General features: G+C 43.3%; 1 protein-coding gene across 3 annotated transcripts in view; it reads right to left on the bottom strand.

Annotated features, from left to right (window-relative positions):
- Positions 1 to 6,708: 6,708 nt before the first annotated feature.
- Positions 6,709 to 14,711, bottom strand: part of IKZF4 (IKAROS family zinc finger 4) — a 79,316-nt gene continuing 71,313 nt past the window's right edge. For 2 of the 3 annotated variants that reach the window (XM_081318292.1, XM_081318293.1), the window contains exon 8: positions 6,709 to 12,913. In XM_081318292.1, the coding sequence (XP_081174418.1) occupies positions 12,165 to 12,913 (749 nt within the window). In that variant the 3' untranslated portion in view covers positions 6,709 to 12,164. The remainder of the gene's footprint in view (positions 12,914 to 14,711) is intronic. The other variant, XR_014025201.1, reaches the window with a different exon arrangement.

The raw sequence follows: 14,711 nt of genomic DNA, 5'->3' as shown, positions 1-14,711 counted from the left end.
ATTTAATATTAACACTGTGTTAAAGAGGTTATTAATGTTCATAATTGTGAAGATAAAATTTACATATATACTGATAGAATTCCAGAAGCAAGACATGCTTATCCAGAGCCAGATGCTGAGTCATTAAGCATTTGGACACTTTAATAACTTATTCTCTCCTCCAAAAATGAACTAACGTGATGGCAAGGTATCACATTCAGCAGACTTCCAATGCACAAGTCACATACTTTTAGAAGATGCCTAACATAGAGGCCAAAAATACTGGCAATCTTGACATTATTTTAATAAACAGAACTATGATCCTATATATTATTAGTCCTCTTTTTCCTAAACGTTGAGTTTGGAAAGGTAAACAAGGCAGTTGTAAATATTTCTTCCTTATTTTGCTTCTGCCACCTCAACCTAGCAATTAATTTTAGATTCCTAAGATAAATACACAGTTTAAAAATAAACAGCAAAAAATGATAGTTGCCCAGCCAACTTTATAACAACAGGAAAGCCATCAGTGATGGCTGTTCTTTGCTTCCACCATCTATGCTTATGTGCTCTAATATATCAACTAGTTTCTCCTATACAAGTAGCTGGCTGGTTGAATGTTAGGTGGTTGTGCATCTATTCTCCTAACAGGATCAGGGTAGGGTAAGCATGATCTGCAAACATTCTATCCTAAGAAAAATGACCTTAATTCAGAGGACTAATTAACTTTAGCCCCAAACAGTCCAAGATCATGCAAACTACTTATCAGTGTTTCTTCATTTTTCCCACTCCAAGGCTAAGATGACAGAGGCCCAATTTCTATTTTATCCTATGGAGAAGCAGGAAGCTGGATTGGTGGAAGTGACAAACAGCATCCTAATCTCCTTTGTGGCAGCTGGAAAAAAAACGGGTGACCATGTGACTGACTTGGCCTCCTGTGTGATGTGTTGTTGGTATACAAAGGCAAATCAGTGACTGGAAGGAAGAATTATATTCTTCATATTATCTGAACAGGATTCGTGTTAAGTGTGCCACCGAAGCTAGGTATAATCAGGGTACTTACAAAATTGGCATGCAGAGGACAATTTAGCACCTTCCCTTTCAGTTTAAAAGGATGTATTTCCAATTCTTATATGGGTACATGTGGTCTGAAGGAACTACATTCTGAATCAATGCTTTGCTAAGAGGACAAAGTTGTACAATTCTCAAGGGTCAACATATCAAGGAGGAGGTGACTCAAATAATTTAAGATAGAGACAAGATATGTCCCTGACATTTTAATTAGTTATTTTTAAACATTTTATTAAGAATAAAAAATAATTACATGCACTTATAAGGATCCTTCTTTGGAGAAATGGGTGCTTTGTTTCCATCATAATAGGCCCCAGTTGTTCCACTGAGTGATGAATAGGCTAAGAAATACATGGTTGAGACCCAGTGGTGTAAGCAAGGTACAATATTATATCTTTTCATATTTTATTCAGACTTTAATGTCTTCCCAACTCAGAATGATAGTTTACCAGACTTTTTGTGATAACACAAACATGGAAAAATGTACATGATCAGAATATCAATTAACCGCCAGTCTGATGGGTAACAACAACATTCTGCAAAGTGTAAATTATTTGGATGAGATGAGCATAAAAATACTGGTTTGTGGCTTCTATCTTTTGTAACTGATGAGAAACTACAAAAGAGAGGTTAGCTCTATAGTTTTGGAAATCTCAGAATAAAAGAATCTTTTTTGGGGGGAAAAAGTAGTTATTAGCATTGGACCTATCACTTGCTTTGCTGAAAAGGAAGAAAGACAGTTTGAAAGCTATTGATTTAATTAGAACCTGATAAACATACACAATTGTGGAAATTGGTTAAGCAAATACTGTCAGGTTTTATTTAGCCCATAGCGTTGGAAACGGAACAAATAAGCTGTGTACAAAAATGAAAATGATGTAATAAAGCAGAAATATTATGAGGCTTTTGATCAATTAAGAAGGGCAATATTAAAATGGAGAGACAGGTGTTGCTCTTTGAAAAAATGATCACCATTTTGGGAATATTATATTCTCCTTAGTAGTTTAGGAGTCTTAAATAATTTCTTCTTTTTGCTCATGAAGAGGTAAGGATAGTTCTTACATTTAAAAAGGGAAAAACATATTTCCCAAGTTCTTGTTTTTAAGCTTGTCTAGCATGTGTCAGTCTTAAAGTCTTTATTAAGAGCAGAATCCTATTGCCTGCCCTCATGATGAATGGGTGAACAGTCATGGTGATGACCACTTATTTATAATTTTGCAGGAGTATTATTGCCAAATTTTAAAAGGGTATTTGGTTAATTTGATTTAAAAAACCCCTCTCGTTTGCATATTTATTTGGGACTGAAATTGAATCAAACTTTATTTTATTGAATGTTGCCCTTAGTTATGGGAAAACTAATAGACTTTTGAAACAAAATAAATTCTACAAACTGGGATAAACAGCAAAGGGCACCTTTCTTTTGCCAGAGAAATAGCCAGGACTGGGATATTTGTTCAAAAGCTGTCCATTAACAGCTGCTGTTTATCCAGATCCTCTGATAGGCATTAGGGGCCACTATAAGCAGTAGCTCTTGTCTCAAATTCCTATTATAGACATAAAAAGGGCTTCGCTCCTTCACTCATTCTTTTATTACAAGTGATAGTCAATTCATAGGGTGGAAAGTGCTAATTAGTAAGATGTGAGGCTCCTAGAATGGATTGTACTATAGATTCACATTCACTGTGAATCCCAATACTGTACATATTCTTTTCTCAACAATCACACACACACCAATTAATATTGCCGCCTACTTGCTCACGGCAACTCAAGGTGGCTTACAGGAAACAAAAACACAATACTGTATAAAAGAAATTAAAAATTAAAAATTAAAATAATAAAATAATAACCTCCACCCCCACCCCCCACCCCGGCAACAATACACACTCATCCCAGTCATTTAATGGGCTCCAACCTGCTCTGGGTTCTTCAGGCCTGTTGGCAGAACCATGTCTTCAGGGGCTTCCAAAAGAGTATCAGAGTGGAGGACAGTCTAATTTCTGGAGGGATGATGTTCCAGAGAGAGGGAGGCCCTTCTTCTGGGTCCCACCAGATGTATATCATTAGGGGACAGGACCCACAACATTCCTTGCCTCCCCTCTCTAATGGGTCAAGTAGATATGACTGGCAAGAGACGGTCCCTCAGATAATCTAGTCCCAACCATGAAGGGCCTTAAAGGTGACAACCAGAATCTTGAATGGCACCCAGAAGCAAATCAGTAACAAATGCAGTTCCCACAGGAGAGATAACACATGTGCAAACCAACACATGTGCTGCATTTTGCACCAACTGGAGCTTCCGGATGCTTTTGAAGGGCAGCCTCATATAGACCACATTGCAATAGTCAAGATGGAAGGTGACTAGGGCATGAGTGACCATGAGCAGGGATTGTTGGTCCAGGAAAGGGCGTAATTGGCGCACAACCCACAGTTGCACAAAAGTGCTCCTGACCATAGCTGCCCCCTGCTCCTTGAGTAGAAGTCGCAAGTCCAGGAGAACTCCCAAATTATGCACTGGGTCTGTTTGGGGCAGTGCCACCCCATCCAAGACCAAAGGTGGCAATTCTCCATGGACCAAAGAACCCCAAAGCCAGAGCCACTCGGTCTTGCCAGGGTTCAGTTTCAACCTGTTGCTCCCCATCCAGCCCCTTACAGCCTCCAGGCACTCCGAGAGGGAGGCGATGGTATTGCTTAGCTCACCATGGCCTGAGATATACAGCTGAGTATCATCTGCATATTAATGATATCTCAGTCCATGGTAATGGATGATCTCACCCAACTGCTTCTTGTAGATGTTGAATAGGAGGGGACAGAATACCCAGCCTTGTGGGACACTCTAAAGTAGTGGGCGAGGTCTGGATCTCTCACCTCCTATTAACACTAAGAGTGGCCAGAGAAAGAAAGTAAACCAGGATAGCACAAAGCCCCCTGCTCCCAACCCCCGAGGCCACTCCAAAAGGATACCATGGTTGATGGTATTGAAAGCCACCAAGAGGTCAAGTAGAGCGAGGATGGATGCACTACCCCAATCCTGTTCCTGCCACAGTTCATCAAAAAGCATGACTAATGCTGTTTCTGTCCCATATCAAGGCCTGAATCCTGACTGTTAGGGGGTTTAGATCAGAGGTCCCCAACCTTTTGGGCACCAGGGACCGATTCCGTGGAGAGAGGTTTTTCCACGGACCAGAGGGTGCATGGTTTTGTGTGCTGCCTGCATCTCGCAGATGGGGCTTTGCTTGTTTGTGTGGGCCAGTTGCTGGCATGCTACGGACCGGGGGTTGGGGACCCCTGGTCTAGATAATCTGTTTCATCCAGAAACCTCTGGAGCTGCAGCACAACCATCTTCTCAACAACCTTCCCCCAAAAGGGAAGATTGAAGAAAGGTCAGAAATTATCCAACAGGGTGAAATCCAGCAATGGCTTCTTGAGAAGAGGGCAGACCACAGCCTCCTTAAAGTGCTGGGGCACTACCCCCTCCTGTAAGGAAGCATTAATCACTGCCAGTGTCCACCCGCACGTTACCTCCCAGGAATCTTTCACAAGCCAGGAGAGACATGGGTCTAAAACACAGGTGGTCATGTGCATACTCCGTAGGATCCTGTCCATTTTCTTAAGAGCAACAAGGTCAAACAGTTCCCAGATAACAGGCAAGAACCAGCTTCGGGGGCCTCCAGTGAACCAGCAACCATGCCAGCATATAACTGGGAACAAAGTCGAATGATTTTGTCTTCAGAAAATCTGCAAATTCCTCAGCACGTCCCTTCACGTGGACCTCAGTCTCTTCCTTCCCCAGGAGGGGACGGATCACCTTAAAGAGGGTCACCAGTTGATTATCTGCAGACACAATTAGTGTGGAGAAGTATTTACACTTCGCTGCATGAATCACAAGGTAGGCCTTAATAGCAGCTTTTACCCGTATTCGGTAAAGTTCATCCCTTGTCTTCCACCAGCGGTGCTCTAGACTTCTCTTCTTCAGCTTCATCCCTCTCAGTTACTCTGTATACCACGGAGGATAGACAGATGAGGAGAGGTCGCATGGGCGCAATCCTAGCCGGAGCCTCAGTCACCTTCCTATTCTAAACAGTGACTAAGAGCTCGGATGGGCTGCGCAGCAGATCTGCAGTTATAACCCACAGTTCCTTCTGGAACCCATCTGGATCCATTAGTTGCTGGGGGCGGACCAATCTAAGAGGCCCCAACAGGGAGACCAAAGACAACTCCACTAGTTCCAGGTCACATAAGGCACTGCTCTAACAAGGACACCAAATCAGATGTGTGACCACTATTCCTAGTCGGACCCTGGTTAACCTGGAACAGGCCCATGGAAGTCATGGTTTCCATGAAATCCTGGGCTACCTCCGACCCCATGCCCAGTGATGGCAGGTTAAAGTCCCCCAGACCTATAAGCCTGGGGACCTTCATTGCCAGTCCTGCGGTGAGGTCCAGGAGCATAGGCAGGGAAGCTGCCACGCAGCAGGGAGGCTGGTACAGGAGCAGCAGTCCTACTTGATCCCTTGAGACCAACCTAAGAAAAAGGGTCTCACCGCCAGAGACCTGTGGGGCCATGCCCCTGGAGGCTGCCAGAGATTATCTGATAACAGTAGCCACACTCCCTCCCCGGACTGCGGTCTAGGCTGGTGCCATGCTCGATGACCCCCTGGGACCACCACCCTCCGGGCCCAGCCAGGTGTTTAGGGTTCATCTTTATTCCTGGGGGTGGGGGTATAGCCTTCATACAGTTCTCCAGTGCATTCAAAATCATGCTGTATAAGTCTAATGGCAAAATAGCTTATTTTCTGGAATGTAGAATTAAAAAAAAAGGATGAGAACAAGCATGGAAAAGTCTCTGGGAGGCTAATCATAGCCATGTCCTCCCTCAGATCTCTCCACCAAATTCCCTAAATCATTTTTAAAAGTCACATTGGAAGCAGTTCACCTCCTACTCCCCTTCTTCCTAAGGCACAAGGGGGGAAAAAAGGGCAGCGTTGGTTTTGCCTTCTGGGGATATTACCAGAAAGCATTCTGTAGACCAACAGCTGGTCAGGTGAGCAAGATGGTGTTCTTGCCAAAAGAGACTGACCACCCTTGATTTATATTTTATCTTTGTTTCCACGCAGCCATGGAAAACAGTCAGTCCTTGGATATATACGGTAGATGTTTAGCATTCAGCTTACTCTTCCCAAGCAAAAAGGCTGCCTTCTTTAAAGGCTACGCTGTTGATTTCTTTACAAGCAAGAGAATCACAGCAAATTTCCTTCTGATTTGCTCTTCTGCTCACCTCTTGGCAGGAACGAGGGAGCCTGTGCAGTGGCGTAGCGTGGGTTGTCAGCACCCGGGGCAAGGCAAGTAATTTGCGCCCCCTAACCCGTGGATTTTAGCACTCGAGTCTCTTCCACTAGATTAGTTAAAGAAACCCTTACCCCCTAAGCACATGTATTGTTTGTTATGAAAATACTGATGTAATTAAAGTAAAATGCATCTAATGCGCCCCCCCCAGATGTTGCGCCCGGTGCGGCCGGCCCCCCCTGCACCCCCCACGCTACGCCACTGAGCCTGTGCAAGGTATTAACATGGCACTGAATTAGGATGTTGATCTAAAAGTGAAGAGCCAGCCCAAGTATTAATAATATTAGTTAAGGACAGCCAGGAACCAGACTGTTAAATTACTCATGTTTATTTATAACAGACCTTCAGCCAGTACAGTACAAAACTTAACAGTAGTATAATCTCCATTACACAAATATGTACTTACAATATATTACAAATACAAAAAAGCTTTTGCAGTAAGAGGTTTTTCTTTTATTTAAAAGCAAGTTTAACCCCACCAAAAAAAAAGGGGGGGGAAGAGCGCCACACCAGCAAACCCAATAACAATATACAAATGAAAGCTTGTTAGAAACAAGTGAAGAATATTGTAGCGGGTTGGGGATATTGCACATCTTTTTTGTTCTTCATACATCTGGTTAAAAAATATATATATTTACACAAGTTAAAGAGACCTGGAGTTTTACAAAATTCCTACATTTGTTTTTTAGGCTCTTCGTACAGGTGAAAGCAAAAAAAATAAAAAGGAACACTGATTTCTTAGAAATTTCAGAGCTTTGTTTCTCTAAAAACAAACCTGTTTTCACAAAAGGGGGCAATCAGGAGGTAATATGTAAAGTCCGAAGCAGGATTCTTGTTCCCTGAAGCAGGGCAGAGAAAGATTAGTACCATTCCACAGTGCAGTAGACAGAGTTCACAAATGATGTCCTGGACATCTTCATTTAGATCTAGAACTGTCTTAATATTTCCCCTTAAACAAAAATAATTGGCTCCTGCATAGAGTGATCCTATTCCCACGAGAAACGGGAAGCAGAGCAATTCCGAATGTGGACTTTGTATGGAGGCACAAAGGATAGATTTTTAAAAACCCAGTAAAAATGACACTTTAGGTGCTTTATCAGTGTGGCAATGAAGTGAGGCCAAGCACCCAAGGGCCATCTTTGGCTTTCAAGAAGTCAGTTTCCAACTATCTAAGCTTTTCTTTCTTTCTTGTCAAAGTTTCATACCTATTTCAGGATCAGTACATAAATAAAGAAAACTTCATAAGTGTATTTTCTTCTCAGTGCCATCTTCCAAGAAGCCAATAAATGCTTTCTCCAATTGACAAATATCTTCAGATGGAAAGCATATCTGGTCAGTTGTTCAATATGTTTTACATTGCTTTGACAGAAAATTTAGTCCGCGTTGGGGGAACAAAGATATCTTTCCATAATTTTGTCTATTGAAATTAGAAGTAATTCGCATCTCACATGGAAAATATCAGGGCACTGATAATAAAGTTCAGACATCAAGGAGACATCTCAGTAAAAGTCACACTCCTAGTACCTTTAACCCAAATTTAATTTTCTATCTGTTGAAAAAGTATTTATCTTGCATCATACAGCACATTCAGTTCAGTATGTGGAAAGTAAACAAATATAAACCTTGCTGTTTGATTTCCAGTTTTGCTTAAAATATTGATTACATAATTAGTTGACATCCATTCTCTGCAGAACTGGATATTTTTGGAATTTGGTTATAGGACTTTGTAACTACTAATTCATGTGTGTATGTTTGCTTTTCATTAAAGACAATATAATGCTCTCCAGCTAAAGTAAATGGATTTTATCCCGGTCCTCTGGAGTACATATACCATACCAGAAGCCCAGGAATCTCAAGTACCTAGAGAGAAGTGCTATTTGTCTGATCTCACCAGGGATAAATGCTATCTATATAACTGGGGAGTTACTATACATGCCCTATTTAGATCTAGATTCACATGAGAAAAGATACATGCATACAACTGAGTTTAGGGACTGCTCTCTTTATTATTATTATTATTATTATTATATAGGCCTATCTGCACCTTCCCTTTTTCAGAGGTCTACTTCCATTGTGACACTAAGCACCTGGATGATAAACATCTGGACTTTCTTCAGATGCACAGTTACATGAACAGGCTATACCCTACTGCCAGAATTAATTTTTTTACGGAAAAAGTTATCACCAGAGGAATCTAAAATTCTTAAGACAATTATTTGAGTAGCTCAATTCTTTCCCAAGGACAAATATTTTGATAACTTGCTCTGAAAGAAGTGCAAATGTGTGTGTGGTGTGCATATGTATCTATGACACCCACACCCATACATCTCCACACTCACAAAATGGGCAATAAATACAGTGGAGGCGTGGGTTGTTGGGAATATTGGAAATCAGCTTAGAGGTTTTACTATATCCAATAAATATGTCTTTGATGTCCAATGTTTTGCTTTTACAGAACTTCTCATAAGTTTGCCCAGAATGTTAACAGTAATTATGAAAAAACCCTAAAGATATGTTCTCTCTGATATTTTGGAGCACAGCTCAAATACTATGAGTAACACCTGAATTCAATGCAATTATAATCTTATCAAACTGTGTTAAATTTTTTTAAAAAAGTCTTCATGGTTTTAAAGTAAGTGGTGAAGGAATCTCACCATTCAGAGCAAGATTATATTAAACATTCAAATTACAAGGTGTAAAAAAGCTGGTTCTGGTGACTTTTTTTCCCCATTCAAAGGAGAGCTCCCATAATTCCCTCTAGGATTTCATTCACACACAAGATTCTAATGAGCACTGAAATCATGGAAATTATTACAGGGAAAACTATGTCACATGAAATAACTATTTAATTTAACAGTCACAAAAAATGCTGAATTACTTTAAATGTACATCAATAGAAGACATGAGCACATCAATAGGAGGGAAAAAAAATCCTTGACCTTAGGGCCAGTAGAACTAAAGGAGCCAGAAGTATGATTCTAATAGGAAAAATACCCCATAGGAACTGGACTTTCAGGCTCCCTTAACAATTTGGCAGAGTGTCTCACCATGTTTTATTTGTACTGCACAGTATAATCAGAATGACAAAAATTGTATAGTTCACTTCTCCTGCTGAAGTTAATATATACTTTGCTGGGACCAGCTCAAAATGCCTCCCAAGCCTCTAAGATGCCATTCCTATGCTGAATGTGAGAAAGAGAAAGCTGAAGGGGGAAAGTGATATTGTACCAGAAAAGGTCAACATTTTTAAATACGGCAGAACAGTGGGATCAGGGTACTGTATTTAAAGAAAAGTTCCACTCCCATCTCCTTGGCCAATTCTCCAAAACATCTCATTCAATCAGGCTTTTCCAGTTAGACAAACTGGCCTGGCCTGTTTGTTTATTTTTTTTTTAAAAGCTCAGCTCTGTATTTCACATTACAAAAGCAATAAAGAAGGGAAATGAACAAAATGTTGCAGCTTGAGGTTTGCTTTTTAAGTAGAAAAAGAACTGCCTTTGGTTTATCCTGCAAGGAAGCAATTCCCTGGGCTGCTGCTGAGTAAATGCAATAAGGGATTTATCTCTAAACCAAAAGCACTCCCCTTTTTGTCACATCCACTGCCCAGCTAAGACTAGAGAGACTATTTTAATCATATACCCCTTTCCGTCAGTTGTTTCCAACGGATAAAGATGGAGCAAGCTCCGGAAAAAGGTAAGCTTCAAGTTTTATTGGCTTAGCATATAACCCTTCTAATTTGGTGATTACCCTCTTAAAAAAAACAATTATCAACAAGATTTCCACTCAGACTGGGGAGGTGGAAATGACTGCATAATACCGACAAGTGGTGTTTTATCTCTTGCCTACAGCCTATTATCAGCAGCAATCTGCAACCAATTATAGAATGGAGGTTTTTTTGCCCTTGATGATGATCAAAGATTTTAAGACACAAAAGTACACATAATAAAGTGTTCTTGCAGGGCCCTTGCTGCAGAAATCTAATGATCCCCTCTGATACCCTGGGCCATGTACCTGTGAACAAACAGGACTTGTCACTATTTATTTATTTTGCTTTTTCAGCAAAATCAGTTTAGAGGTTGTTGCCTTTGATCTGAAAAAAAGATTTCTCTGTAAGAAAACTGAAACTCTCACTGCAAACCTTAGGTCCCCTAAGTTTGGGATGAGCAGTGTGATCTATTCCATGGATATAGAGAACTTTCACCACAAGGCTGCTACTCTCAGATCTTGCTCACGCTTTCTGGACACAGATCCATAAGGCTTAGAACTGACTGACACAAACAAGGACAGCTAAACTTCACCTGGAAACTAAGTCCAGTTCCAACTGCTCAGCAATAATTGATGCTGGGAATCTGAATGAAGAGGTGTAAGTTAGGCACTGGAACAGAGACACTGGCAGTTTACTCCTCATTCCTTTGGCTCTAGTAGATGTAAAGAAATTCCTAAGCTGACTCCAGCAATCATTGCTAGCATCATTCTTACCTCCCAATGAAAATACCTCCATCTTACAAATCAATTCCTACTCAGCAAAGCCAGGCTCATTAATGATGTCTAAAGAACCTGCACATCGGGAGAGAAAAGTTAAAGACATTCACTCACCTAGGAGGCTTACCTCTTCCAAAGCTTGGACTGGCAATCTTTGAGTCTCCAAATGTGGCTGTACTCCAACTCCCATTAATCCTAGCCAGCTCAGATGGTACTGAGACATGATGGGCATTGTAAAAGTTACATTTTGCCTACCCTGTTTCTACAGTCTTTTAGCAATCGTCATTCTTTAAGTGCTAACCACGGAAGCGCAAAGAAAATTAGCTCAGACAACCTATCTGGAGAGAAGACAAGACACCCCAGACTCTTTAGAAGCATCACAGATTTCAACCAGATGTTAAGATTCCTTCACTGCATCCCGGAAACAGCACGTGTTTCCCCAATGCTGGTTCTCGGTTCAGTGTGGAAAGGCCGCATTCTTCCTATGCAAAGTGCTTATCAACTTCCTTGAAACACTGTAGCTCCTTCATCAACACCAGATGCAAAATTCACTATACCTTCCGGGCCCCAATAGAGGAAATAATACGAGTCAGTTCAAAGCTAAGTAGATGCACAGAGGTATTAAGTTCTGGGACCTTAGCGTTCCTAGCACGATACTTTTATAACGCTCCATTTCACAGCCACCCATAAAGAGAAGATATATACGGTTCATCTGAGCAGTAATATACCTCAGGCCGTGGCTTTCCTAGCCCCTTAAAAGGGGGAAGCTCTATAATGTGTTTAGCACCTGATCTGAGGTTCTTAATACCTAACACGGTAGCTTAACAGAAATATGGGAACTAAAACCAAAAAAATGTCCAAATGGAAGAAGAGACCTTAACCTTAAGAGTCAAGCTTGCTGCTGGTCTGTGTGCCAGCCCTTACTTGCTCCTCAAAAGAGGACACATTCCAGGTGAAATGAGTGAAAAGTCTATTTAGAGGAAGGAAGGAAGGAAGGAATTAATAAATAACTACAAATGTGAGAGAAAAACAAAAAAAAATTTAAAATTAATTATCAACTTTTAAATAACACACCATAGAGAAAGGCAAAATGTTATGAGCTCCTCCCCGGCTCAAGTTCATTGGATATTTTTTTTTTAAATTAGGGTTCTTTTTTTTTCTTTTTTTTTTTAAACGTTTCTCTTTTTTAGCCAAAGTCAGTGCAAAGGAGTACAAAAGAAATGAACAGTTCCACGCCCAACTAGGATAGAGCACTAGTGATGGGGAGAGATGAACAAGGGGACAGAATAAGATTAGCCTACTTTATGTTCCCCTCGCACTATGTGGGAAGAGAACTCGTACCGGTCTTGGCTGTGATAGCCACAGATGTTGCATTCAAAAGGGTCTCTGAAGCCATGGCAGCCCATATGGATGGTGAACATGACGTGGTCCAGGAATAAGATCCGGCAGTGCTCACATTTGAAGGCTTTTACCTGTTCCCCTTCATCATTCACCACACGCAGGGCTTCTTTGGCTGAACTGGGAGTTGACCGAGTAGTGGTGGGAATGATGCCCTCCTGCAATTTGGGGTCCTCTTTGGCATAGGCTGGACTCTGCCGGCTGCTGCTGCAATTCCCAATGCTGGACAGCAGTGGCTGGTGTGAGCCTCTCTCCTCATGGATGCTCTCAGTGTCTGTGGAATCCTGGCAACCATTGCTAGGTGATACCATGCTTGGCTCCCGTGATGCCCGATACACAATCTGTGTTCCATCAGAAAGGTCCTCATGCCCTTCGGCAGCTTCCCGACCACTTGCAATTTCTAGCCTGCCTGGGAGGGGCTGGATTTGAGTGTAGACAGAGCTGATGACAGGTGTGATCTCAGAGATGCAGTTTGTGGGTGGGAGTCTGAGGGGGCGCAAGTGTTCTGCTCCCATGAATGACAATGAACTGCCAAAGCTAGCGTCCATGGGATGGTGGGCAGCCACCATCTCCACGTCCTTCTCAAAGCTGGAGTTGACATCATATGCCATATCGGAGAGGCTATACCGCATCTGCTTCTCTCCTAATGCATAGGAGAAAAGAGGTCAGATTACAAATTCTAGTATCAGATGGTAAACCTATGATGAGACTAAGAGAAATAATGCTGATAGAAAGCAACATTATAACAACCTACAGATGGGACTTCTTTAGTAAAGGGAGAAGCACCCAAGACACCCAATTGTTGGGACCCTGAGAGATGGCCGGGTAAGGCCAGGGGTTCTCGATATAAATTTAATAAGAGGCCCCTGGTTAATTTTTTAGTCAAATTTTTTAGGGGGTTGGGGAGGGGGGTGGGGGGTAGTGGTTGTCTGGCGGTGGGGGGTAGCCAAACAACTGTGTTGCAGGCCAGGCCTGGGTCTGACGGCGTTCGGGGGGAGGGGGTTGTGGTTACATCTGGGGCTCATGAGCGGGTCGTGGGATTACCAATTCCCACGACGGGGAAAGGCAGCAGGCGGATAGACAGGGGGCCATATCGTTACCGGGAGGGCCGTCTCCGCTGTCTACAAGCGGTGAGGCGCTCCGACCCTCTGGTTTTTCCCCGAGGTGCCGGGAGCGAGGATGTGCAGCCTCCTGAGCTCCGGCTGGTGTACCTGAATGCCAGGTCCGTGGTTAATAAAGCTCCCCTCGTTAGGGATTTAGTTGAGGGTGAGCATGCGGACCTGGCTTGCATCACGGAGACTTGGTTGGGCCCAGAGGGTGGGGTCCCTTTGGTTGACCTCTGCCCACCAGGCTTCCGGGTGCTACATCGGCCACGAGCTCAAGGTAGGGGTGGGGGAGTGGCGGTTACTATTAGGGAGACCTTATGTCCGCGGGAGACCACCGTTCTTCAGATAGTCGGGTGTGAGTCTCTCTTTATGAGATTTGGTCCTGGGGCGCAGTTGGGCTTGCTGCTGGTGTACATTTCGCCTAGTCGCACAGCGGCAGCCCTGCCCGAGCTGCTCGATATCCTCTCGGGTTTGGTGGTTGAGTTTCCCAATCTTATAGTTTTGGGAGACTTCAATCTACCATCCCTGGGAGGTTCATCTGAGCTAGCTCGGGAGTTCATGGCTTCCATGGCGGCCATGGACCTGACGCAAGTAATTTCAGAGCCAACTCATGAGGGAGGCCACACCCTTGACCTGATTTTTTTATCTAGACGGTGGTTGGATGATCTAGGTGGGGGCTCTCCATTTATTATGCCCCTGTCATGGACCGATCATCATCTCCTGCGGCTGGTCTTCCGTTTTGCCACCCCCCGCCGTGGGGGTACGGAGCCAATTAGATGGTACCGCCCCAGACGCTTAATGGATCCTGATAGATTCCAAGCGGCGCTGGGGTCCCCACCTGCCTCCACTGCTCACAGCTCGGCTGATGCCTTAGTGGAAGCCTGGGAAAGGGCAGCCACTGAGGCACTTGACCGGGTTGTACCCTTGCGGCCCCTGACCCGGCGCAGATCCCAGCGAGCTCCATGGTTTTCCGCGGAGCTCCGGGAGATGAAGCGTCGGAAACGGGGCCTAGAGAGCTGCTGGAGGTCTAGCCGATCCGAACCCGACCGGTTGCGGTTAAGAACCTATATTAGGTCTTATCTCGCAGCGATGAGGGTGGCGAGGTGTAATTACTTCTCCACCCTCATCGCGTCCGCAGATAATCGCCCGGCCGCCTTGTTTAGGGTGACTCGCTCACTTCTTAATCAGGAGGTGAGGGAGGATCCCTTGCAGGGTCGTGCCGAGGAATTTAGTCAACATCTGTCGGATAAAATCGCTCGGATTCGGACCGGTTTGGACTCCAGCTGGGCAGAGTCAGGCGATCAGGACACGGGCGGTCTTGTCAATGTTATCTGG

The sequence above is a fragment of the Vipera berus genome (genome assembly GCF_964194415.1).
Source record: "Vipera berus genome assembly, chromosome: 2".
NCBI lineage: Eukaryota > Metazoa > Chordata > Lepidosauria > Squamata > Viperidae > Vipera > Vipera berus.
Note: the sequence above shows the minus strand (reverse complement) of the source record. Positions and strands in the feature narration are given on the sequence as shown.